Source organism: Schistocerca piceifrons, chromosome 6 (genome assembly GCF_021461385.2).
Source record: "Schistocerca piceifrons isolate TAMUIC-IGC-003096 chromosome 6, iqSchPice1.1, whole genome shotgun sequence".
NCBI classification, from domain to species: Eukaryota; Metazoa; Arthropoda; class Insecta; order Orthoptera; family Acrididae; genus Schistocerca; species Schistocerca piceifrons.
Window position 1 is genome coordinate 67,904,513 of NC_060143.1, and position 27,610 is coordinate 67,932,122.

A 27,610-nucleotide genomic window follows, 5' to 3' on the forward strand; every position below is an offset into this window, starting at 1 on the left:
TTACAAAAATGTAATTAGAAAAACTTGAGTTTCATTAATTTTAATGATCCTCAGTCAATAAACAGTAAAATTACGTACATGAATTAAATTTAAACTTCTAATATTTACAGGTTTGATACTTCCATCTGCAACTATTAAATCCATCATTCAGACATTTGCTAGTTTCTTGGCTATTACAACCAAGTATTGTCAGAAATTAAAGTAAATTATTCATTTCAGTGATCCTCAGTTAAGAGATTATGTACAAGATTTAAAATTAAACTTCCACTATTTACATACTTAAGACTTAAATCTGCTTTCCATACATCCATCATTCACACAGTAGGTAGTTACTTGGCTGTTACAACCAAGTATTGTCAAAAATTAAAGTATAATAAATTTTCATTAAAATGGTCTACTGCACTTGTTGAGAAACTCATGGATGGAATAGAAGGAGTTGGCCACCAAAAATTCTTTTAAATTATGTTTAAATTGTGCCTTGTCTGAAACTAAACTCTTAATGGTTGCTGGTAACTTGTTGAAAATATGTGTTGCTGAATACTGGACTCCTTTCTGGGCAAGAGTAAGTGATTTTAAATCTTTATGTGTATCATTCTTATTCCTAGTATTGATACTGTGTACTAAGCTGTTAGTTGGAAAAAGAGATGTATTATTTACAACAAACTTCATTAAGGAATAAATATACTGAGAAGCTGTGGTTAATATGCCCAATTCTTTGAATAGGTTTTGACATGATGTTCTTGGATTTACACTACTCATTACTCTTATTATACACTTATGTACTCTAAAAAATTTTTTCTCTGTTTGTGGCGTTACCCTAGAATATGGTACCATATGACATAATGGAGTGAAAATAAGCAAAATATGCGTTTTTTAATTTTATATCTCATATGTCTGACATCATTCGCATTGCAAAAACAGACTTGTTTAGGCGCTTTAGCAGTTCATTAGTATGTTGCTCCCAACTGAATTTATTATCAAGTTGTAATCCCAAGAATTTTACACTCTCAACTTCTTCTATTTCCATTTCATCATATTGTATACACACACACCAGAAGGAAATCTCTTGGAAGTTCTGAACTGCATATAGAGGGTCTTTTGAAAGTTTAATGACAGTGAATTGGGTATGAACCACTTATTAATGTCAGTAAAAATTTGATTAGCTGCCCTTTCTAAATTTGTATTTGATTTACTATTTATTGCAATGTTTGTATCATCATTTGCTGCTTGAGTACTGGTTATTATTCATTTTTTGCCATCTATGTTAAAACATATTGTTAAATTGAGTATTGGCTGAAACTAACTGGGGTCTGTTCTATAAGACGAGCATGAAAAATTCACATTAAAAAAAAAAAAAATTAACTTGTGAGAAACAAGGCAATGTTTTCATTTGACAATTAGCACCACATGAAATGCATTATGGGCAGCATTTGTTTGGGGTAACTCCATCCACATAGTGCAGTATATATTACAAATAGCTGCTAAAATACCATAATAAATTGAGTGTTTTTAAGAGATACACCCAGTATAGTAAACAATGTTTTTAGAACATTCTTTTTATACTATTTTATGATTTTTGTCAATATTATAAAAAGGATAGATTGCTACTCGCCATATAGTGGATATTTTGAGTCGCAGTCAGGCACAATAAAAAGACTGACAAAGATGTGAGATTTTGACCAAAAGATCTCCTTCTAAAATAGACAACACACACACACACACACACACACACACACACACACACAATTCATATGCACATGACCCTCTTTGTGGCCACCGATGCTGGATCTTCTCTTTACAAGAACAAAGACGTGCTTCGCACGTGGCAGTACATGGCTACATCATTATTTTTCTGTCTTCCTCAGACTCCATTCAGTATCAGACTCCAGAAAGATCCTCTCAAATAGATTTTTGAGAATACTTTAGCTCACTTTATGTTTATGGAAAGCCATGTAGTGACCCATTTGCTTAAATATGCACATATTATTCAGAGGCCTCCGTTTTTGTTAGTGTGATGCTCTGTGTCTAAAGTAGCTCCTTTCTTTCTGATTTACATTATTAAATTCAGCTAGCATAATCATTCATAGCATTAATAAGTTTGATGATAGCTTATTGTCAGTAAAGTACACAGATTAAGTTTCAATTGTTTGCTTGCTTTCTTGACTCATTTCTCGGAATATCCTCTTCCTTAAAGGGATTTACAGAACAGTTTGTAGTAATTGATATAAAGTCATTGAGTAAACCAGAAGTGATTTCTGTTACAGGCCCTCTGCTGCTCCTTATCTGTATAAACAATTTAGGAGACAATCTTAGCAGCCAATTCAGTTCATTTTTCAGATGATGCTGTCATTTATCAGCTAGGAAAGTCATCAGAATATAAAACGAAATTGCAAAATGAGTTAGAAAAGATATCTGTATGGTGCAAAAATTGGCAGTTGACCCTAAATAATGAAAAGGGTGAGGGCATTCACATGAGTACTAAAAAGAATCCATTAAACTTCAGTTACATAATAAATCAGTCACATCTAAAGGCAGTAAATTCCACTAAATACCTAGGAATTACACCTATGACCAATTTAAATTGGAAAAAAACACGCAAAAAATATTGTGGGGAAGGCTAACTGCAGATTGCATTTTACAGGCAGAACACTTAGAAGACGAAACAGATCTATTAAAGCAACTGTGTACAGTAAACTTGTCTGTCCTCTTTTGAAGTACAGCTGCATGGTGTGGGATCGTTAGCAGACAAGGTTAATGGAGTACATCCAGAAAGTTCAAAGAAGAACAGCACATTTTGTATTATCGAGAAATAAGGGAGACGGTGTCACTGATGTGATATAGGATTTGGGGTGGACATCATTAAAACAAAGGCGTTTTTCATTGCAGTAGAATCTTCTCACGAAATTTCAATCACCAACTTTCTCCTCTGAATGAGAAAATAATTTGTTGATGCCAACCTAAGTAAGGAGGAACAATCATCATAATAAAATAAGGGAAATCAGAGCTCACACAGAAAATATGGGTATTTGTTTTTTCCACATGCTGTTAGAGATTGAAATAATAGAGAAATATTGTGAAGGTGGTTCCGTGAACCCTCTGCCAGGCACTTAAGAGTGATTGCAGAGTATCCATGTAAATGTAGATGAATGAATGCTGTAACTTCCTTACTAGACGGCTGTATAAGGCATGAGGATATTGTACAACGATTTGAACTACTCACAGCAGAAAGCACTACGACATCCAAACTAATGTTCATTGTGATGACAGCCTTGCTTTTTACCTTGACACGACCTCATTCAAATTTATCATGTAAAATTAGCAATAACTTTGTATGGATTAATGACAATGACATGGCAAAGAGGTAATTGTATGAGCGTATCAGTAATTTTCTTACATAATATTTTAAAATAATAACACTTGCAAATTTTTATATCTTTATCTGTAAAATGTAGTAGAATGCTGAAATATTTTTTTAAATGTGGCAAGACTGAATCTTTATGCTGAAAGACTGAAAGTTTTGCACATGAGTGATGTTTTCCACATAAACTGACTTTGGGACAGAAGTAGTAAAGGACTAGCATGCAACCACATACAATTTCCCAGTATCATTTCCAAAATGTATATGTTGCAGACCATTAAAGTTTTTACAGTTCTGTGTCCTCGTAGTCTTTTGTGATGGCATACATGAATAAAATGTCCTCAGTTTTCAAGCCGCGTCAATTCAAATAAAAATCCTCGAGCTTTCGATGAGCATCTCTGCCATCCTCGTCAGGAATTCACTGACTGCTGGGGCTGCTACAGTTTCTCACTTATATAGGCATGATGACATCATTAGCAGCCAATCAGATAGACCCAATGTGATGCGTGCGCCAAGGGCAGGCGCCACCTGATGTCACCGGTGCTGCCATGGGCGATAGCTCCCCTAGCTGTCCGGGTCGACTCACGCACGTACACCACATTGGGTCTATCTGATTGGCTACTGATGAAGTCATCATGCCTATATAAGCGAGAAACCGTAGCAGCCCCGGCAGTCAGTGAACTCCTGATGACGATGGCGGAGATGGTCATTGAAAGCTCGAGGATTTTATTCGAATTGACGCGGCTTGAAAACTGAGAACATTTTATTCCCTTTACAGTTCTGATCTATAAAATTTCTGTTTAATTAATTAACTAACTAGAATATCATGATGGAAAAATCAAGACTGGAAAATGCTGACAGATCAATAATCACTGAACAGAAGGGGGTGTTGAAGATAGAGCTCCTCTTCCATTTTATGAGATTAGTGATCTGTCATCATATATTATACTTATATATTAAATGCAATACCAGTTTTTTGTGGGACACTGCTATTACTAGTACATATATTAAAGTATACAGGGTGATTCAAGATGATATGCAAATATATGTTATTCTACAAGTAAAACTAAAGAAAAAAGTTCATATAAACATAGGTCCACTAACGTTTGGTTACGGAGTTATGGCTAATAAAAGATTTTGCCTGATATTTAGCAACTTTGCTAATATGAAGCCATGGCAAAACTGTACAAGGTTAAAGTAAATCACAATTTTCATTTATTTTGTGGTTATCAGTCTGGTGAATCTAATAAAACATTTCCCAGACATGTATCTGCAGTAGCTATCCAGAACATCCAGAGAAGCAAATATGAAATTAAGAACAACCCTGTGAAATGGGAATGAGCAACAAAATTTGTTCATACATGTGCAGCTAAATGCATTGAACTCGATGGAGACATTTTTGAACATGTATTGTGAAGTTGTATGTACACTGTACAACACTGAGCTTTGTTTTTTTCTGGTTTAACATGAATTCACGTGTGCTATGGTATCAATAAAAGCAGATTATCTGCCACATTCATGCAGTTTCAGTTAATGCTATTACCATCATTTTTCCAAAATTAAATTCTCTACAGCTTCTGTTGAAAACTTTGTGTGCAGTTGTGTGGTAGTTAATAAATTAAAAATTTTATGAAATTACATCTTTGCTTCTATGGATGTTCTGGAAAACTACTGCAGATACACATCTGGGACATGTTTCATTAGATTCACCAGATCAATAACAACAAAATAAATGGAAGTCATTCTTTACTTTAATCTTGTACAGTTTTGCGATGGCTTCATAGTAGCAAAGCTGCTAAATTTCTGGCAAAATCTTTCATTACGCGTAACTCCATAACCAATCATTTGCAGACCTTTGTTTATGTGAACTGTTTTCTTTAGTTTTACTTGTAGAATAACATATTAAAATATTTGCATCTCTTCATGATTCACTCTGTGTATTTAGTGTCAAATGTCCTAGTTGCTTTGCTTTCATTTTCATTTCACAGCTGAGAAGTTATAGTTGTCTAAGCCTTGCACTAGTGCAAACAAATTGTATATATTTTTTATTTCTACAGGAATTGAACTTTCGTTCTTCAGTGGAGTATATGGGCCAAGTGTAGGATTCACTCTTCAGATTGGGCCAAATGCAAAGCAGCTTGTGGGGTTGTCTGGAATATTTATTGGTGTTGGTGAAGTCACAGGTGAGACTGGTTAATCTGTTCACAGCATATTATCATCCAAAATTTTATTTGCAAGTATATCATCACTATTAATTGATTGATTTTTTGCCCAACCATCTGTTGTAGATGTAGATAACAAACATGCAAATAAAATTCTGCTGCAATGTGTATAATATGTTTGTTTCAAGTTTTTCTCTGCTAAATGTAAATCATTAAATTTTATAGTTTCACACACAAAAATCAAATAATTTTACATAATTACTAAGATATATCAGGTCAGGATCATCCTGCTATTGTATGTGACATTAGGCAGTAGTGCCTGCGACTGTCTGGCTGAAGGTGAGGCAGCCATTACCTTACTTTTTGAACTAAGGGAGGATCAACTGCTTCAGATAGAGGAATTCTCCTGTAGGAGAACTGTTGAAGGTTTTGTAAATGACACATTTTCAATTAAAAACCTGCTGCCATCCACATGGTGCAGAGGACTGTTAAAGGCTAAAGCAGACCAACTGTGACAGAAAATCCACTGTAGTCTTAGGCCTAAGAAGCCAGATAGAGGGAGGATTGAATTGGTTGCTTCCAAATGTGAAATGGACCTTGGAATATCCAATTCTTGGACTAAGTAGTACCCACAGACATGTGCCAAGCAAGATGGCACACAGCTTAGTGATAATCCAGGACTTGAAATGGTGCAAAAATTTCAAAGAAGATTACAGACACAAACAGAGACAATAAATATAATAACATTGACTGAGAAAAATGAAAATCGGTGGGTTTCGAGAAGAATAGAAAGATACCAGTCCTCAGATTTAGTGAAATTAAGCAGAAAAAGAGATAGTTGAGAAAGATCTAACCATTCAACTGACATAGGAACAAGAAAGAGATGAGAAATGGTGTTGTTCTGATATTAGTGTAGGATTACAAAGGCCAACAGATATTCAGTATGCCAACAAGAGGATTGAGAAGGCAACAATTCGTGTGGCGTAGGAGAAGTTAACTTTGATGCACTTAAATGCACCCAAGTCTGGATACACCAGAGATATGTTTCCAGGTAGACCCTGAAGAGACAGCCTCTGAATGGAGAGAGAGAGAGAGAGAGAGAGAGAGAGAGAGAGAGAGACCTAAATGTGCAGCTTAAGTCAGGTAGAACAGCATTTAAAAAAGTGTTGGACCACATAGCTATGCTCAAAGAAATGCAGATCATCATCTCCTATGCTCCTGAATGAGGAGTGGGTTAGTTGTGCAAAACACTTGGTTTAAGGGTAGGACCATTCCAATCTATCACTGATAACATCATTGCTGATGAAGCAGTAGACTTGTGACTGATGTCAAGGCGATACCTAGTGAGAACCTTAACAGTGACCACTGACTTTAAGTAGCACAACTGCGTAGTATTCATGAAATATACCCAAAAGCTGGAGGAACACAGCAAAAATAATATAGGATAGCTGTTCAGAGTAGTGAATAATGAACTAAAGTCTTTGGTTAGCATAAAGGTGATGTAGGATGTCAATCAAAATCTAGTCATGAAGAACTATTTTGATCATCTAGACAGATACCAGCCAATTATAGAAAACCTGCAATCATGTGGGCATAGACTGAAGCAGCACTTAAGATTATACTGAATAGGAAATCACCAGGAATTAATGTGAAAAAGACTAAAGCAGAAGTGGCCCAAGGTATACAGTGGCTGTATAGAATACTCAGTGCAGCATGGAAGGACAACACAATGCTGAAAGATTGGAGCAAAGGTGTTGTTACATCTCTGTTCAGGAAAGGTAATCATCAAAAGTTTTCTACCTTTCGAGGAACTGCATTTCTTTCACATAGTCTGAAGATTCTTGAGAAGCTCCTGGAGCAGATATTAAAAACAATATTGGAACCACAGTTAGAAGAGTAACAGTATGGATCTGGGCCACAAAAAGTCAATAGCAGATATAATATCCGGTGTCCTTACGTTAATGGAGAAATACCAAGAGAAAAGTGAATGATTGGCCCCTTGTGGTCCTTGATATTGAGAAAGTACATTATGTTGTAAAAAATAAATAAAAGTTGCTTGCAGGTTTAGTGGGGAAGATTAAATGTTTATGAGCACAGTACTAGCAATTGCAATTTGGCAAAAGTCATTCACCCCAGTTTCAGACTAAGTGACATTCATAAAGGTAATGCCTTATTGCCATTTCTCTTCATCATTATCATGAATGACATAATGAACATCAAGAAATACAATGCATAACTAAATCCTTTGGATTTTGTGTATGATTTTGTGACCCAGGAAGAAAAAGTGCTGGAAATACAGTTGAGCTGGACAAGTGGATTGATAAATTTCAGAAATAAGGTCTAAAACTAAGTGAAGCCAAACAGTAGTATTGGCAGTGAATAGTAAAGAGTAACCAGCAAACATAAAGTTAGGTTATTGCTCCCCGGGAAAGGTGGAAAATCCTGCCTACCTTGGTAGTGTAATATCTCAAGACAGTCTGGTCGTGAAGGAAGTTATAAATAGTGTTCAGAAGATCTCATATTTCCATCAACATGTTAGTCTACTTTCGTGGGATCCCAAAATGCCAAGAAAATGAAAATCAGTTATGAACAACACCTACATCAAATCAAGGCTAAGAAAAGCTATAAAGAGCAACTCATTACAACTACAGGTGTCAGAGAGTAGCTCTTGAGTTCTGCAGTACAGAAAACAAAACTGGACAAATTAAGAAAACTAATAGAGCAAGTCAGATAATTTTGAACTAAGTGGTTTGGGCATTCATAAAGGATGAAAGCAACAAGGTTGGCAGATGGGAAGGCTGCAAACACAGTGGATGAATATTACAGATGGAACAGAAGGAACACCAGAACACCAGATGGTATCATGAACTATAAGATTTATTTGGATCAGAAAGTGACTGTCACTTCAGTCTAGGTGAACAAGGAGGGAAGCAATGTTGTCCGTGGAGACATTCACTATTTTTTTTTTACTGAATTCTCTTTGCAGGGCCATGCTAGCCTTACTGCTTTCCTGTCCACTTTCACTGTCAGCTTTAACATTCTCTTGCAAGAAGTATACATGCTGCACACACAGACAAAGTGAGCAAAAAATTAATTATAACAGTTACATTACGTGTTGCAATTGTTCACTATGTATTGGTAACCATGTGACACTGATGAAGAGAACAGAGTGCATGGCCTAGCTCATTCTGTGGGTGATTGTTGCCATGGTAGCTGTTCTGTAAATAGTTCTTGTCAGCTACTTTGTTATTCCAGTTAAGGTATAATTTACAACATTTGTGGCCCAGTCAGTCAACTATGCTTAAGAGAAAAAACTTACTATACTTAAAAACTAATTGGACAATGCAGTTTTGAGTACTCATAAGAAGTTTCAGGCCCCAATGGGACAGTTCAGTTTGTAAACAAATGAAGCTATTTATTTAGTTGGCAGATGCAAAAAGTTTACTTCTCAAACTGATGTGACAACTCATTTCATATATTGATGGCTGTTTCAATGAGGCAAATGTTGTGTATGTCCTGTTATGCATTAAACAGAAGTACAGGTCATGGAATGAATTGACTCACATGAATGTTGTGAAAAAGAATTTCTGTTCAGTGAAAGATTTTGAAATCTACTTATTTTGCTTGATGTATGAATGAGATAACAGCATCATATAATTTTAAATTATTTCATATGCTTAAATATTTTTAATAACAAAATTCAGTTTATAAGCTATACTTTGAAGAATAGAACTCCAGAATTCACAAAATGGTCATCATTGTTCTGCAAGAGAATTGTTTGTAATATTAATAAAATAGTATAAAGTAACATGGGACTGACAGAAACCAAAGCATGTTCAAAGAATATAAATTTAATACATTGTTGCTCAATACTGTTGTATATGCTTTCACTAGTAATGCTTGCCATTATTTTAATTTACTGCTGTTGTTACCTTTTTGCAGGTGGATTGTTGTTTGGAATTTTAGGACATAAAACAATACGATGGGGCAGAGACCCAATTGTAATAATGGGCTTTGTAATACATCTCCTCTCATTTTTTCTCATATTCCTCAATCTGCCTAATTCAGCACCATTTCAAGATACTAATGACGAAGCTTACATTTCAAGCAGGTAAACATTTTCTTCATCATGTAATAATTAGAAAATTATTTCTTTCCTTCTGCTTTCTTATTGTATGGCACTGCATACTCTTTCACGGTCACTTCATAATACTCTTGCAAATAAGTGGGCATTACTGAACGATATTCCATTGTACTTGTGCATAGCACTTGTAATAACTACCACAGCAAAATTTCAGGTAAGAAATAATAGGAACAGAACAATCTGTTAATATCCCATTGGTTTTTTTATTATTCTTGCATATCCAAATTCCAGATATAAATAGTCTTTTTCTGTTCTAAAATAGGACGTTACAGAAACAGAATTGATTGATATAAAACAATTGATATAAAACAATAAGTAAAACAATTTGTTATCCAGTGCAATGATCCATTATAGTCAACATAAGATCTGAGTGAGCTGTAATTCAACAAACTTGCAGCTGTAATTGTCACCAAATGACTTTGCTGGTGTAAAGGCAGAATGTGGTGCTACAGAAGAATGCTCAAGATTTGATGGGCAGATGACATAACTAATGAGGAGGTACTAAATAGAACTCGGGAGAAGAGAAATTTGTGGCACAACCTGTCTAGAAGAAGGGATCGGTTGATAGGACACATTCTGGTGTGTCAAGGGACCACCAATTTAATACTGGAGGGAAGTGTGTGGGGTAAATATCACAGAGGAAGGCCAAGAGATGAATACAGTAAGCAATTTCAAAAGGATGTAGTTGCAGTAATTATTCGGAGATGAAGAGACTTGAACTGGATAGAGTAGTGTGGAAAGCTGCATCATACCAGTATTTGGACTGAAGGCCACAACAACAACAACAACAACAGACAGACAGGCAGACAGAAAGGAAAGAAACTGAAGTTAATTGTTTACAAGAAGTACAGTAGCCTCAGTTTGCATCATATAGTATATGCAACACCTTCTATATTGCAGACCAACCAACCAACCTTCATTCTTTCCAATATGCTAGTTTAAAATGTTTTTTTCTATTGATATGAACTTGTCCAGGTGATAGCAGCATCACCAAGTGAGGAATGGCTGCTAGTCAGACTCACACATGTTGCGTGTACTATCAGTGAGTGTGCTATCCGTGTGTAGAATGAGGAAGACACGCAGACTATCTGAATTTGACCGAGGGCAGATTGTGATGGGGCAGAGGCATGGCAGAAGCATTTTGGAATCTGCAAAACTTGTCAGGTTTTTGAGGCGTACTGTGGTGAGTGTCTTCAACATGCGGCAAAACCAAGGTGCAACCCAGTCCAGATGTGGGATTGAGTGGCCACCCTCATTACAGATATCAGAGATCATAGGCTGGCCAGACTGGTAAAACAGGATAGGCAGTGAACTGCAGTGGAACTAACATCAGAGTTTAATGCTGGGCAGAGTACAAGGGTGTCTGATCACACAGTTCACCGGATACTCCTAACGACAGGCTTCCACAGCCGATGACCAATGCATGTACCAATTTAACACCATGACACCAGCAACTAAGACTGAAATTTGCACATGACCATCGACACGGGATGTTGGCACAGTGACAGAGTGTTGCGTGGTCTGATGAATCCCAATACCTTCTTCATCATGCCAATGGGGGGTTACAAATCAGTCATGTTCCAGGGGAGCAGCTCCTTGACAACTGTACTGCAGGATGGAGAAAAGCTGGCAGCGGCTCCATTATGCTCTGAGGAACATTCACGTGGGCATCCAAGGGTCCAGTGGAGCTTGAGTAAGGCACTGTGACAGCCAAGGAGTATCGTACACTAGTTGCAGACTACATACACTCCTTCATGAGAATCATGTTTCCTGATAACAGTGGCATTTTTCAACAAATGCATCATGTCACAAGGCTAGGAGTGTGATGGAGTGGTTCAAGGAACACAGTGGCGAAGCCAATTGATGGGCTGGCCCCCCAACTCGCCAGGTCTGAACCCATTAGAACATATTTGAGATGTGATTGAATGTGGCTTCAGAGCTCATCGCCCCCTCCCCATAATTTATAGGAATTAGGTGACTTGTGTGTGCAGATATGGTGCCAGCTCCCTCCATTGACGTACCAAGTCCTCATTCATTCCGTGTCACAACATGTCGCCACTGTTATCTGTGCCAAAGGTGGACATACTGGCTGTTAGATATGGGGTCATAATGTTGTGGCTGGTCAGTATATTTTAGTGGTGAAGTGATTCACCAAATCATATGGCAAAGATCACTAATAAGTTCATACAACTGCCCTACACAGAATTTTTACATCATAATAAAAATAAAAATAAAATTGAGGATCGCCTTGATAAAATATTGCAGATACACCATATGTTATGTAAGAAACTATGTTAGTATGTTTTTATTAACTGTACCTGGTTAAATTAGCATTGTCATGTTGATCTTTAGCATTTTACTATGATGTTAATAGAGCTTCATAAAAACAGTCTGTATGAACTTTTATATTTCTGTTGTATTAGTTATTTAGTGGTTCCGTTACCCACTATGATATGAGTGACTATGCTAGATTTTTAGCTTCTTGACAATTTTCAAATTGTTGTGTAATTATATTTCATCAAGACAGTCTTCAAAAATCATGGTGAACATAGCCTTCATTGGCTGCCACCACGGCTTGCAGTTAACATCATTAAATATGCTGACAATAACAAGTGAAAATGCTATCGTAATATGCAATCAGAGTGATAAAGTTGAGTAAGTAGATGTATACAAATAATAGGCATTGGTACATAATGCTGAGTGTAGTGGGATTGAAATATCAACCTGAAAGAAGAAGAAGCAAAAATAAATGATGAAGTTAAGCAGATGAGTGCAAATAATTGTTGTTGGGATGTAGTGCTGAGTGTAGTGGTATTGAAGTATCAACCTAAAGGAAGACTCCCTCCTGCAGGGAGCTCAGAACTCCTTTGTGAATACATGGTTGGCTGCCACATGGCCGCAGCCTTTGCGGCATTCCTTCCTTCCTGTGCTGCAATTTATACATCCACTACCCCTTCCCCTTTGCCTCTTCATCGGATGGTTGTCTTGGTGCAGATCTTCCTTGGACTTAGTTTATGATTGGGACTAGAATTTCCAGTTCCAGCATTTACTACAACTTTTCATTAAATAAACACGTATTCCTCATTGTTGGGTTTGACCTGACACCAATTTTCAAAATTCTCCAGAAGTGCAGTGTATGCTTCACCCTTGTGCCTTTCCATTTTGCACCCTTCCCTTTAATATGGAAATATACCCATAATCCAGCATTGTAGCCATCCTGTTTGGGGGGGAGGGGGGGGGGGCGGAGCGGGGGATGTCGTCAAGTAACTGCATGGTGATAGCCCCCTAATGATTCAGGGACTGAACTGTTGGTGCCTGAACTGAAAACTCCCCATGTATACCAAGGAGTATGTGCCCGTCGTGATTGGCATGCGTAACATATCTATGACGACAATCAAATACCAGCTGGACAGGTGCTGCCTGGTGGCAGAACCATGGCAGCAGTGCCTCGGAAAGGTGTCTCTTATTCTCTCGCCACCTGTGAGGTTTGGTCAGTGATAAGGTTCCTTAATGCACAAAACATAGTGCCCATTGAAATTCATCATCAGCTCTGTCAGGTCTATGGGCAGAACATCATGAACAAACAGATGTTTCTTTACTGGTGTATGCTTTTTCCTAAACGTCATCAACGTGTCGATGATGAAAGCATAGTGTGTGACTGACCCTCATCAACAATCACCTGGTTGAGCTGGTGTAGCAGCACATCCTGGAGAACCATTGCTTCGCAATTATGGAGCTCAGCAGCCATTTTAAGCAGGTATTGTGATCCTTGTTACATGAAATTGTCACTAAGCACCTGCTGCTCATGAAATTGTATGCCAGGTGGGTGCTGAATAACCTGACACCAGAGCACAAAACAAAACACTTTGGAGCAGCACTGGAATTTCTGCGGTTGTTTACCAGTTGCCCATAAGGTTTTTCATGAAACTATGTTCTCTTTGTTTTTAAGAAATAGGGAAACTTCCTTTCTGGATGTGCCTCATATCTTCTGTTGGTGGCCTTGATGCCCCAACAGTGTCTATGAAAGGACAGTCCTCTTTTAATGCAGAGAGGTATGATCCTAAAACATTCCCTTCCATGGCTATGCCATGGGAGGAATGTAGGGCTAAGTGGCAAGTAGAGAAATACTCCCCCAGTACTTAGTTTACACACTTCCTTCTTGGCCACAAAACCTTTATTCTTTTGCAGAAACTGTAGAGGACAAGTTTGGGGAAGTTGCAGCCATCTCCAAAATGAAGAGTGGGTCAGTTCTGATCAAAGCAGCATCCCCTATCCAGTCACGGGCACTGCCCATTTGTAATAAGCTGGGGGACGTACCAGTGACTGTCACTCACCATAAAAGTCTTAATATGGCTCAGGCCATCATTTTGCAGAGAGATCTGCTCTTACTCTCTGATGATGTCTGCCAACTTGGAGCGAAGTGTACAGTTTGTCTGTTGCGTAAATAGGGGGCCAAAAGACAATAGGGTCACTACTGGTGGCTTCATCTTGGCCTTTGATGGCGATTCATTGCAGGAAAATGTTAGGGTGATGGTATACTGATGTGATGTGGAACCATACAGAAGACAGTATCTTAGTGGTCATCAGAAATCACAGAGGTCATTAGACATCATAGACAGGCTCTCCAATGTCATATGCAGCATCCATCTATGGAGCACTTCATTGCCTTCAAGCTGCTCTGTGCCCGAGTCCACCACCTAATAAAATGACAGAAGTAAGAATGCTGGAAACAGTACATTTCAACCTTTAGACCATGTTTCTCTCCTTCACAGGTTTGGGCTAAGATCAGACATCTCTGTGAATACCAGATACTTGCATGTTTACCTGGTATTACCTTGAAAGGCACTGTCTACACTGATCCAGATGCTATCTGCGAACATTTTGCTCCGCATTATGCTCGAACCTCAGTATCTGACAATTATCAACCTTTTTTTCATGTTCTAAAACAGTGAGTGGGGCAAAAGCAATTATCTTTTACTACATGTGACCTAGAGCGGGAATTCATGTGTCTTAGACCACTGCCCTGACACTGCCCCAGAACTGGACCATATCCATAACCAAATACTCAAGCATCTATCACTGGATTGTCAGTGTCATATCCTTGCCATCTTCAATTATATTTGGAGTGAGGGCAAGTTCCCATCACAATGTTGTAAAAGTATCATTGTCCCATTGCTGAAAATAGGTAAGCACCCCCTTAGAGATGAACAGTTATCACCCAGTAATTCTCACCAATGTTCTCTGCAAATTTCTTGAACACATGGTGATCTGGCAGCTGTGTTGGCTCCTTGAGTCTCAAGGTCTACTGGATCCATCCCAGGATGGTTTTCGCCAAGGCCATTCCACACCTAGAGTCTGCCATCTCTTGGGCCCACTCTCAATTTTCATCTAGAAGTTTCTGTCACACCATATGTTCTGTGTTTGCATTCATGCTTCCCACAGTATGCTCCATATCCAAGAGAACAGGGTCCCTTAGGGCTCTGTACAGAGCGTCCCTCTCATTCTAGTAGCCATCAACGGTCTGGCAACAGCTGTGGGATCCTCAGTATCACCCTCCTTGTACATGACTGTTTTTGCCTCCAGTATTGCTCCTCTAGTGTGGGTTTCACTGAACATTGACTGCAATGGGCCTATGAAGGTCACAGGCATGGGCCCTCACTAATGGCTTTCGGTTTTCAGCTGCCAAGACTCACGTCATGCACTTCTGTCAATGTCATACTGTTCACCCACAACCAGAACTTTAACTCAATGACCAACTATTCAATGTGGTGGAGACTTACTGCTTTTCAGAACTGGTCTTTGATTGTCAGTTGATGTGGATTCCCCATCTTTGCCATCTTAAGAAAAAGTGCTGGGTACACCTTAATACACTTTGCTACCTGAGTGACACTAGCTGGGGTGCAGATTACACTAACCTTCTGCAGCTTTACAAGGCCCTGATACAATATTGTCTTGATTATGGCAGCCTGGCATATGGTTTGACATCACCCTCAGCATTGGACCCAATACACCACTGTGGGGTTCAACTTGCAGCAGTAGCCTTTCAAACTAGCCTTGTGAACAGCTTACAGATGGAGGCTGGGGTCCCTCCATTGCAGATCAGGTGCCAACAACACCTTGTCAATTATGCTACCCACATTTGCAGCTCCCCTAAGCATCTCTTTCCAAATGTAGGATTCCATCTCCCACAATAGTGGCCCAGATCAGGGATTATTACAGCAATCTGCATCTGGTCTTTCCTCCCTGACCTCTTGTTGTTTCCTCTTCCACCTCTTCTCCAGGCCCACACATGTACACCTCTGTGGTTCATTCCTTAGCCACAACTTCATCTTGACCTATCACTTGGTCCTTCCTGAGGCCCTCCGCTGCCAATTTTTCTCCATCCCTGGCACATGTAGGGGTTTCAGAAGTAGTCTACACTGATGACTCTATGGTTGCTGGTCACATGGGCTTTGCTTATACTCACACAGGACATACCAAACTGCATACCTTGCCAGATGGTTGTAGTGTTTTCACTGCTGAGTTGGTAGCCATCTTTTATGCTCTTGAGCATATATAATGCTGCACCTTTTGGATCCTTTCTCATCTGCAGCAATTCTTTGAGCAGAGTGCAAGCTCTTGACCAGTGTTACTCTCACTATCCCTTGGTCATTGCTTTCCAGTATTCCCTGTAAACCCTCGAACAATGTGGATGCTCAGTGCCCTTTGCCTGGACTCTGGGCCACATTGGGATCCCAGTCAATGAACTCGCTGATAGCCTGGCCAAACCAGCTACCAGTAAATCGACTCTTCAGATTGCTATTCTGGTAACCGACCTGCTATTGATATTACACTGTCAAGTTTTAGGAATCTGGAATATATAATGGCTCACTGTGACTTCACCAAACAAACTACAAGTGGTAAAGGAGACTATGAATCTGTGGAGGTCCTTCATGCAGACCTCTTGCAATGACTGTACGGTTCTTTGCCAGCTCCACACCAGTCACACCTGGCTTACTTACGGTCATCTCCTGTAGTGAGGACCCACCCTATTGTCATTGTGGTTCCTGTTTGACAGTGATGTATATTTTGGTTTTATTTATTTATTTATATACTTGTTCCATATATCTGTACATGTGAGCAAGTCACTCAGATGTGGAACGTGTCAATGTACATAATAAAATACATAGAACAAAGACATTGTTATAGTATTAATAACAGTGCACAAAAGTCACTTATTTGCTTAAAAACTAGTCAACATAAATGTGAAGATAGCAGTTTCATATTTAGGGCATTATTGCATCTATTTTAACCTTGAACAGTAATCAAAACTCCCCACTTTGGGTTTAAAAGTGACCCAAAAATGGAAATGAGAAAAACAGGAATTTTTACATTAGGGCATTATTACATTTAGTTTAACAGTAAACAGTGCCAAAAAATTTAAAAACATCTTTCCAATCTGGGTTTTACTTATTTCTCTGAAAGAATTCCTCTAGTGAATAAAGTTAGGTCTCAAGTAAATAATTTCTCAAGCTACGTTTAAATACTGATGTACTACTCCTTATACTTTTGATGCTGTTGGGTAGGGAATTGAAAATTTTCGTTCCAGCGTACTTTACCCCTTTCTGAATAACTGTCAAGTTCTTTAACTCACAGTGGAAATCCTCTTTTCTTCTGGTGTTATGTTCATGATGTAGGCAATTCGTTTCATACAGAGTGGGGTTACTTATTATGAAGCACATCAGTGAATATATGTACTGAGATGTTGCTGTCAGTATTTCAAGTCGTTTAAAAAGATTTCGACATGAGGTTCGTGGGGGTACACCACAAATGATTCTTATTGCTATTTTTTGTGCTGTGAGGATTTTCTTTGCGGCAGGTGTATTGCCCCAGAAGATGATGCCATAACACATGACTGAATGAAAATAGCCAAAGTAAGCTGACTTTGAGATGGTAATGTCATTGAAGCGTGACAAAATTCGTAAAGCAAATGTTGCCGACGTCAGCCGTTTTAGTGTTTGTAGAACGTGATGTTCCCAATTCAGCCTACTGTCCACGTATAAGCCTAGGAATTTTGATAAGTACACTTGCTTTATCATCTGATCATTCTGTGTGATAACTATTTCTTTTGGGTTTTTGTGGGTTGTCTGGAACTGGATAAAATTGGTTTTTTTCAGGTTTATTGAAAGGGAGTTAATACTAAACCAACCCAGAACTTCTTTAAGGATATCATTGACCTCGGATTCTAAGTCAGTAGCTGACACATTATCCACCACAATGCTCGTATCATCAGCTAACATTGTAAATTTACACTTCTTATTGATGGATAAAGGCAGGTCATTAACATATATGAGGAACAGCAAGGGCCCAAGCACTGATCCCTGTGGCACTCCATGCTGCACAATTCCCCACTCAAGAGTCCACTGTATATTGTGATACACTATCTGAAACATCTAGAATAATCTTCTGTTTCCTATTTTTGAGGTACGATTTTAACCAGTTCCCTACAGGTCCTGTAATTCCATAATGACAGGCCTTCTTGAAGAGTATCTGGTGATCTACACAGTCGAATGCCTTTGATAGGTCGCATAAGACACCAATTGGCAGCCTCTTGCTGTTTATAGACTCTAGAACATCATTTGTGAATGAGAAAATTGCATTGTCTATTGAAACTCCCTTTTGAAAACCAAACTGCTGACTGTTAATGATGTTCAGGTCACCAAGGTGTGCCACAATCCTGTTGTACAGAGCTTTTTCTAGGACTTTTGAAAATGTTGTTAATAGAGAGATAGGGCGATAGTTTGACACATTTGTAGCATCCCCTGCTTTGTACAGGGGCCTGACAACAGAGTATTTCATTCTATCTGGAAACACTCCTTGTTGCATGGATGTATTGCAGATGTGAGACAAAACTTCTGTCACTTCACTACAGCAAGCCTTCAACAGCTTGCTTGAAATATCGTCGATACCAGCAGAATGTTTATTTTTCAAAGACTGTATGATTTTTTTGATTTCATTGGCAGTAATGGGAAGCACACTTATTTGACTGAAAGGTTCTGGAAAATTATTTTTCATTATACGGGCAGCTTTATCTACAGAACCATGGCAACCTATCTGTGTTGGGACAGTTAAAAAATGTTGGTTAAAGATTTCAGCAATTTCCTCACTATTAGTTATCTCTGAGTTGTCAACAGTTAAAACAATATTTTTGTCTTTGGTGTAGTTTACAGTCCCTGTTTCTCTCTTTATCGCATTCCAGATTGTTTTAATTTTATTTTCAGAATTAGTAATTTCAGATGCTATATACATACTTTTAGAGTTTTTAATTACTTTGGCAAGAATTTTACAGTAGAGTTTTTAATGTTTCAGCTGAGCAGGGTTGTTAGAAGTCTTTGATGCTATGTAGAGTTGTCTTTTTCTCTGACAGGAAGCTATGATGCCCTTAGTGAGCCATGGTTTTTTTGCAGCCCTTGCAGATTGGACTCTGTATGACTTTTTTGGAAATACACTTTCAAAGATACCTGCTATCTCATTTGTGAATAAATTGTATTTTGAATTAGCAGTTTCTGCTAGATAAACAGGTGTCCAGTCAGTATGCTGAAGACATGATCTGAACGTTTGAATAGCTTCCTCACTTATTTTCCTTACTGTTTTCCATCTAAGTGAGGTGAGGTGTCACTCAGAGGAATTCCCAAGCTGTTGAAAGTAACTCATTGTCCGTCATGGTCAGACAGACCATTTATAACCATTTCAATATTAATATGGTTGACTTTACTCTGATCAACAAAAACGTTATCAATGAGAGTACTGGAAGAGGTTGTGGTTCTGGTGGGCGAGCTAACCACGGGAACAATGTTGTACGTGCACATGAGATTTTCAAACTCCACCTTGCAGGGAGAATTAACCAAGAAATCTATGTTAAAATCCCCAACAACTATCATGCCCCTATTTTTTCTACTTCAGTACAACAAAAGAGTATCTAATTGTTTAGCAAACACTTTAAAATTTCCAGATGGTGCCCTGTAAACTGCCACAACTGTTAATCTGGAGACTGTGTCTGGCACCTCTATAGCACATACTTCAAAATGTAGCTCAAAGCAGAATCTTTGTACATCTATTGCCGTGAACAAGACATTGTTTTTTACATATACAGCTACTCCTCCTTTGTCCATATAGTTCCTGCAATAAGATGTTGCCAAAACATAGTTGGGAATAGGGACCACTTCAATACCAGCAGTGATGTGGTGTTCTGTTAGACACAGAATGTGGGCACTGTTTATACCTTTTGTGTCTTCTATATTTGCTGTGAACTGATCCAGCTTGCAGTATAGGCCTATTATGTTCTGATGAAACACTGTTAACTTTTGTTTGTCTTTAATTGTATTGCTGTTTGAGTGAACTTTCGTTTGTGTATTAATTACTTGTTGCAGATTTTTGTTACTGGACCAAATCCTGCTAGAGTTGGCCCAGCTCACTAGTTTCCCTTGTTAGTTAGGGCTATGACTGGTCTGCTTTCATGATCGTTATTGTTTAGGCCTATTATTTCATGAAAAGCTTTTCCAATGTCTGCTGCTAGTTTATTTTTGCCAAACTGATTTAGATGTAGTCCATGCTTTGTGAAGCAGTGTCTCTCATACCTGTCTGTATCCAATAGTGTCACATTCGTAAACTTAGTGCAAAAGTGTTTCAGTTTACTATTCGTTAGGCGAATTTCTCTGTTCACACAAGACCAGTCTGCCAGGTCATATCTCGTGGGCACAGTTGTTAGTATTATGTTTGTATGCTGTAATAACTGCAGCAATACGAGTAGCTTTTTAATGAAAGTGCTGGCCTCGTTGCAATAAACATCGTTTGCTCCTGCGATTATCGCAACACAGTCTTTTTCTGTGAATTTAGCACATTCTGTGTGTATGTCTTCTACCACATTCACGAATTTTGCACCTGGTTTAACAATTGCTGATATACACGAACCATCTTGAGCAGAGTTCGACATGCATGTCGAAATATTGCGAGCATGACTGTCTCCAAATATTTTTACGTTATTTTTCCGTTGTGTTTGTTTATGTACGCGATCGGAACTTTTTCTTACGCAACCACGCGTGTTTTGTGTACACATGTTGCCGTCTACTACAATTTTAGATGCACTGTTTTTGTTATTTGAATTATCACTGTTTATCAAGCACTGAACTTTGTCCACTGTTAAGGCTTCTTTATTCACTTGTGGGTTTCCTTTCTTGTATATAAATGTGGCGTCGTCGACAGTTATGTTTTCACGACGTACATAACACTGATCTACACACACTGTCGAAGCACTACCGTTTTGTAGAGCTGTATATCGGTCTTGGAGAACAGCGTATTTCACTTCTAGCACTTCAATATCGGTTTGTAGCATTCTGATTATTTCGTCCTTATTTTTGATAATGTTTGAAAATTTACTTTCACACGCGGCTGCTATGCACGGCTCACAGGTCCACAAATAGTCATCAGTTACGAGTTTTAAGTTGATCTTGCAGCAATTTTCATGTCCCAACTTAGCTGCCATGCAGTGGACTCTTAATCTCCCTGGCTCCTTACCCCTGGTGTTTGGAGACATTGGCTCAGTGGCTGACTTTGTTTTACAACAACAAAAATAATCAATTTTTGACAGTGTCATGTTATTGGATACATAAAAGACTCTATCCACCAAGTGGCAGCATGAGAATCAACACACAAAAAGGTTTAACATATGCAGACTTCTGGAGCCAGTGGCTCCTTCTTTCAGCAGAAGAGTTGAAGGGGAAGGAAGAGGGCTGAAGGAAAAGGACTGGAGAAGTTTGGAAAAAGGAGTACAGTTTCGAAAAGTCACCCAGAACCCTGGGCCAGGGGAAACTTAGCCTCTAGTAACCCCTGACCCAGGGTTCTGGGTGACTTTTCTGTACTGTACCCCTTTTCCTAAACCTCTCCAGTATTTTCTTTCAGCTTTCTTCCTTCCCCTTCATCTCTTCTGCTGGAAGAGGGAGCTCTGATAGCTTGCATAAGTTAAACTTTATTGTGTGTGTGCTCTCCTGCCACTGCTTGGTGAGTAGATTCTTTTATCTATCCAATGACTTAGTTTTACCTTTTTATTTCATGAAGGGTGCTTTTACCACTCTCTTTAAGGGAGGGCCACTTAACCTTATTGGTCCACTGAGGGGTTGGCAGAACACTCTGTTGCCTCCTCTGCACAGACCAGGCTGCAACTGTCTGAGCTCAGTGATCCAACCTAGTCATCACCCTACCTGCTCTTTTACTCCCCCCCCCCCCCCCCCCCCCTCCCTCTTGTGGTCTGTTAGACTTGTTCATCTTTTGTCTCTGTGTGCTCCTCTTCCTCTTGCCCTGTCCATATTGTTAGTTATTCCTACACATTTATGATTGGCGTACCTCTGGTAAGTGGTGGGGGCTGGGGTGTTATGTCCCCTCATTGCACTCTGCTTTCATGGGTTTCCGTCTGCTCCCTAAATAGGGCACCTTGCCTGCCTATCTTCCTCATCCTTCCTTTCTTCTTTCTATCCCTTTCTCAGTTTCGTTGACCACTGGTAGATCTTGGGTTTTGCACAATACAATGACCTACAGGCATATAGACCCGTCTGTTCAAGGAAATATGGACTGATGACCTAGTTGTTTGGTCACTTTACCCAACTTCAATTTTTTTTATACTCACAGAGCTGTACTTTAAGGCCAATAAGTATACTCTGAGAAAATTCATTTTGTGTATGGGATTAATTTTAAATTTCTATCACAAACAAGCCATCATGTGCAATCATACTACTTTACATTTTTATGAAAAAAAATGAAGTATCAGAATTAGTGCCCAATTGTTCATTAAGGCAAAATGTAGGTACACATACCACATGCTTTATATTAATGTTTTTAATTTGATATTGTGCAAGGAGTATTAGCAAACAAGTGCTAGATAATGTTTAATTGTTGCACCATGCAGGTCATTTGTCATAGACAAGCAATATGTGACAGCACTTCATCTGTAAGAGTACTGTAACGTACACTGCCACTGCATTTCTGCCTTGTTTCTTGGGCATAAACATTATGGTGCTGCTGGCATGTCTAGATTTTCAGTTCCCTTTGTCAGATAATAACTGATTGTCCATTTGAATGGTTATAGGTTTTGATAGATTATGTTCGATAATGAAGCAGCTACAAAGAGTATCTACATACAATTTAGAGCCTATCTGATTTAAGCATGGGATAAGCTTATAAAATGCGTCTGGGTGTAGTGAAAGCTTTCCTCCCCCATGACATTAACAACCTGTAACATGAGTCTTGGAAAATGCTAGGGCGTTCTCCGGAAGTTATGTGCGTTTTCAAATGCTTTGGTGCACCTGTGAGAAGTGGGCTATTGGATAGCATGAAATTTGTTATCAGTGTGCACATTTTAAATGGTAAGGCAGAACGAGTAACTGAGTATATGGAGATGAAAAACTTTGCAATAATGGGCATGAACGAGATAAAATGGAAGGGAAAATAGAAAGAAAAATTGAAGAGAATGGCAACAAATGGGGTAGGTATCATACTGACAGGAGGTTTAAGTTCAATGCTTGGAAACAATTTGACTAGATCAAATAATCTAAGTTAGACTTGGACTCAACTGTGGAACAATGAATTTTATACAGTTAGAAAAGACAGATGAATGGAGATATGAGTGGAACACGTGAGAAATTATGGGCGAAGTACAGAAGGAATAATTTGCCCCTTTAGTTATGGTAACTGGGATGAAGGAAATTTGTTAACAGACTTTGCAGAAAAAAATGATCAGTTGTTGGAAATACATGGTTTACAAAAAAGAACGCCCAAAACATAACGAGGGGTGCGTGGGGAGAATGATTGATGTTTTTCTGGTGGTTGTGGTGGAAGAAGAGGAGGAATATTGACAACTGGAACACATGACAGCAATGCCAAGAAGATTTTAAGGAGACCATAGTAGCAAAATTCGGTCTTGACAATATCTCAGTCATCAGAAAGACGTAAAGAAAATAAAGGTACAGAAGTTACAAGAGAATAAAACAAGGGGACGGTTCAAAGATGATCTGAAAAAAGAAATTCACATATACACTCCTGGAAATTGAAATAAGAACACCGTGAATTCATTGTCCCAGGAAGGGGAAACTTTATTGACACATTCCTGGGGTCAGATACATCACATTATCACACTGACAGAACCACAGGCACATAGACACAGGCAACAGAGCATGCACAATGTCGGCACTAGTACAGTGTATATCCACCTTTCGCAGCAATGCAGGCTGCTATTCTCCCATGGAGACGATCATAGAGATGCTGGATGTAGTCCTGTGGAACGGCTTGCCATGCCATTTCCACATGGCGCCTCAGTTGGACCAGCGTTCGTGCTGGACGTGCAGACCGCGTGAGACGACGCTTCATCCAGTCCCAAACATGCTCAATGGGGGACAGATCCGGAGATCTTGCTGGCCAGGGTAGTTGACTTACACCTTCTAGAGCACGTTGGGTGGCACGGGATACATGCGGACGTACATTGTCCTGTTGGAACAGCAAGTTCCCTTGCCGGTCTAGGAATGGTAGAACGATGGGTTCGATGACGGTTTGGATGTACCGTGCACTATTCAGTGTCCCCTCGACGATCACCAGTGGTGTACGGCCAGTGTAGGAGATCGCTCCCCACACCATGATGCCGGGTGTTGGCCCTGTGTGCCTCGGTCGTATGCAGTCCTGATTGTGGCGCTCACCTGCACGGCGCCAAACACGCATACGACCATCATTGGCACCAAGGCAGAAGCGACTCTCATCGCTGAAGACGACACGTCTCCATTCGTCCCTCCATTCACGCCTGTCGCGACACCACTGGAGGCGGGCTGCACGATGTTGGGGCGTGAGCGGAAGACGGCCTAACGGTGTGCGGGACCGTAGCCCAGCTTCATGGAGACGGTTGCGAATGGTCCTCACCGATACCCCAGGAGCAACAGTGTCCCTAATTTGCTGGGAAGTGGCGGTGCGGTCCCCTACGGCACTGCGTAGGATCCTACGGTCTTGGCGTGCATCCGTGCGTCGCTGCGGTCTGGTCCCAGGTCGACGGGCACGTGCACCTTCCGCCGACCACTGGCGACAACATCGATGTACTGTGGAGACCTCACGCCCCACGTGTTGAGCAATTCGGCGGTACGTCCACCCGGCCTCCCGCATGCCCACTATACGCCCTCGCTCAAAGTCCGTCAATTGCACATACGGTTCACGTCCACGCTGTCGCGGCATGCTACCAGTGTTAAAGACTGCGATGGAGCTCCGTATGCCACGGCAAACTGGCTGACACTGACGACGGCGGTGCACAAATGCTGCGCAGCTAGCGCCATTCGACGGCCAACACCGCGGTTCCTGGTGTGTCCGCTGTGCCGTGTGTGTGATCATTGCTTGTACAGCCCTCTCGCAGTGTCCGGAGCAAGTATGGTGGGTCTGACACACCGGTGTCAATGTGTTCTTTTTTCCATTTCCAGGAGTGTATAAAGTCAACAGAGTAGAAGAGGACTAGATATGTTTCACAACTGGTTTTGTAAAGTGTGCAGAGAACACATAAAAATGACTACTGGGGAGAAGAAAAGGTGCCTTGGTGGAACAGCATGATAAAGACGGCTGTTAAAGAGAAGTAAACGCCTTGGAGGAAGTGTAGAGGCAGTAAAAGCACTGAAAATTAACAAAAACATAAAAGAACCAAAAATTAAGATAAAACAGTACAAGAAGAGAAAAGAAGAGCTGAGACAGTTTTAGTGAAACTTTGCAGGAAAATGTTAAGACAAGTAATGCAGTTTTGTGTGGATTGATAAAGAACAGAGTAAAAAGTAGGAAAGATATTTAATTTGTTAAGTCAAAGACAAAACAGATATTGTCACAAAGAGATTATACAAACAGAGGTAATCATTGCACTGTATGCCAACTTCTGCCATAACTAAATTTCTTATAGTATACAACTTTTAAAATTGAGCATTTATAGTAAAGTTTGAGTAACTGCTAATCTAGTGAATCAAAATTATTTGCAGAGCAGCGTGTTATAAACTCAAAACCAATTTTTATTGGTCAAGGGGATGATTTTCAGTCCCCGGAATTTGGTGCATACCATAGGGCACAAATAAAAATGTTTCTGCTTCAAATAACTTCATACCTTCATTACACCTCATAACACTGATTATCAAACACCACAGAAAAATCATTTTCCTGAAAACTGCATACTGAAACAAAGACAATAATAACTCTCGTAGTTACAGCCACATAACTATTTACAATCTTTCAACAATTAAAAGTAATTGTAATAAGAACTTGTAACAAAGTAAGAATTATATTATAATACTCAAACAATTATAGGAGACTTCTTGTGACAAGGTATTTAGTATTTTTGTTTTCATACATACTTTGTCACTATGTCTGCAACAATACAGAATTTGAACCCACATTTGTCAAACTTCCTGGCAGATTAAAACTGTGTGCCGGACTGAGACTCGAACTTGGGACCTTTGCCTTTCGCGAGCAAGTGCTCTACCAAATGAAGTATCCAAGCACAGCTCACAACCCATCCTCACAGCCTTAATTCTGCCACTACCTAGACTCCTACCTTCCAAACTTCACAGAAGCTCTCCTGCGTACCTTACAGAACTAGCACTTCTGGAAGAAAGGATGTTGTGGAGGCATGGCTTACCACAGCCTGGGGGATGTTTCCAGAATGAGATTTTCACTCTGCAGCGGAGTGTGCACTGATAAGAAACTTCCTGGCAGATTAAAACTGTGTGCCGGACCGAGACTTGAACTCGGGACCTTTGCCTATCACGGGCAAGTGCTCTACCAACTGAGCTACCCAAGCACGGCTCACATCCCCATCCTCACAGCCTTAATTCTGCCAGTACCTTGTCTCCTACCTTCAAAACTACACAGAAGTTCTCCTGCATACCTTGCAGGACTAGCACTCCTGGAAGAAAGGATACTGCGGAGACATGGCTTAGCCACAGCCTGGGGGATGTTTCCAGAATGAGATTTTCACTCTGCAGCCTTTCTTTTAGGAGTGCTAGTTCTGCAAGGTATGCAGGAGAGCATCTGTGAAGTTTGGAAGGTAGGAGGTGAGGTACTGGCGTAATTAAGGCTGTGGGGACAGGTCGTGCCTGGGTAGCTCAGTTGGTAGAGCACTTGCCCGTGAAAGGCAAAGGTCCCGAGTTCGAGTCTCGGTCCGGCACACAGTTTTAATCTGCCAGGAAGTTTCATATCAGCGCACACTCCGTTGCAGAGTGAAAATCTCATTCTGGGCACATTTGTCAACTTTGTTGGGCATGAATTGAGTGAACTAACATCTTGTTTTGTGTGATCAGAATTGAGAAGCTCTTGAACTCTGTCCTTCTGAATAACTTGCTTGATGAAAGTGGGGCTCAAAGAATGCGACCAATGATCATCTGGAGATATACCTTTTTTAGAAATGACATCAGGAACGTATATGACTGCTATCAAGTTTTCCATTTAAAGCGATTATGTCCAGTCATTGTTTTTTAGTACTTTTCAAGCATTTGATTCTGTATATTTCTTCATGAGCTGTGGCTTTGCTTCGCCAAAACTTAAGATCGGAACCACTAATGACAGTCGTCTACTTGATGACAAGTGTAAGTAGTGGGACCACCTATCGCCTTCAGATTGTTTGCAGCCGACGTCCTTCCAGAAGATGAAAAATTAGCTAACTTATACCTGGTTTTATTCCTAATGACCACCTTTGTAGAGGCATTCAGATGGGTCTGCTGTGACGTATAAAGTGAGGACTGACATAGATCAGCATCTGAATCCTCCTTCACTAATCCCTACTTATACACAATTTCTTCATCTTCACCTGCCCCTGGTAGAAAATCCTCATCTTTATGAATGGAGTCAGTTTCTAATTCAATGTTGGAATTCTCTAAGAGATAACACATTCCTTCATCTGAAAGACCATGATGA

The 27,610-nt window shown here is 39.7% G+C and overlaps 1 protein-coding gene and 1 non-coding gene across 2 annotated transcripts in view; both read left to right on the forward strand.

Moving 5' to 3' along the window:
* LOC124802888 (UNC93-like protein MFSD11) overlaps positions 1-27,610 on the forward strand; it is a 229,601-nt gene that overhangs the window by 195,174 nt on the left and 6,817 nt on the right. The window contains 2 exon segments of the mRNA XM_047263938.1: positions 5,416-5,541; positions 9,463-9,631. Of these exon segments, the coding sequence (XP_047119894.1) occupies positions 5,416-5,541; positions 9,463-9,631 (295 nt within the window).
* On the forward strand, positions 26,792-26,866 carry Trnas-uga. Its single transcript has one exon. It is a non-coding gene; the product is annotated as a tRNA-Ser (tRNA).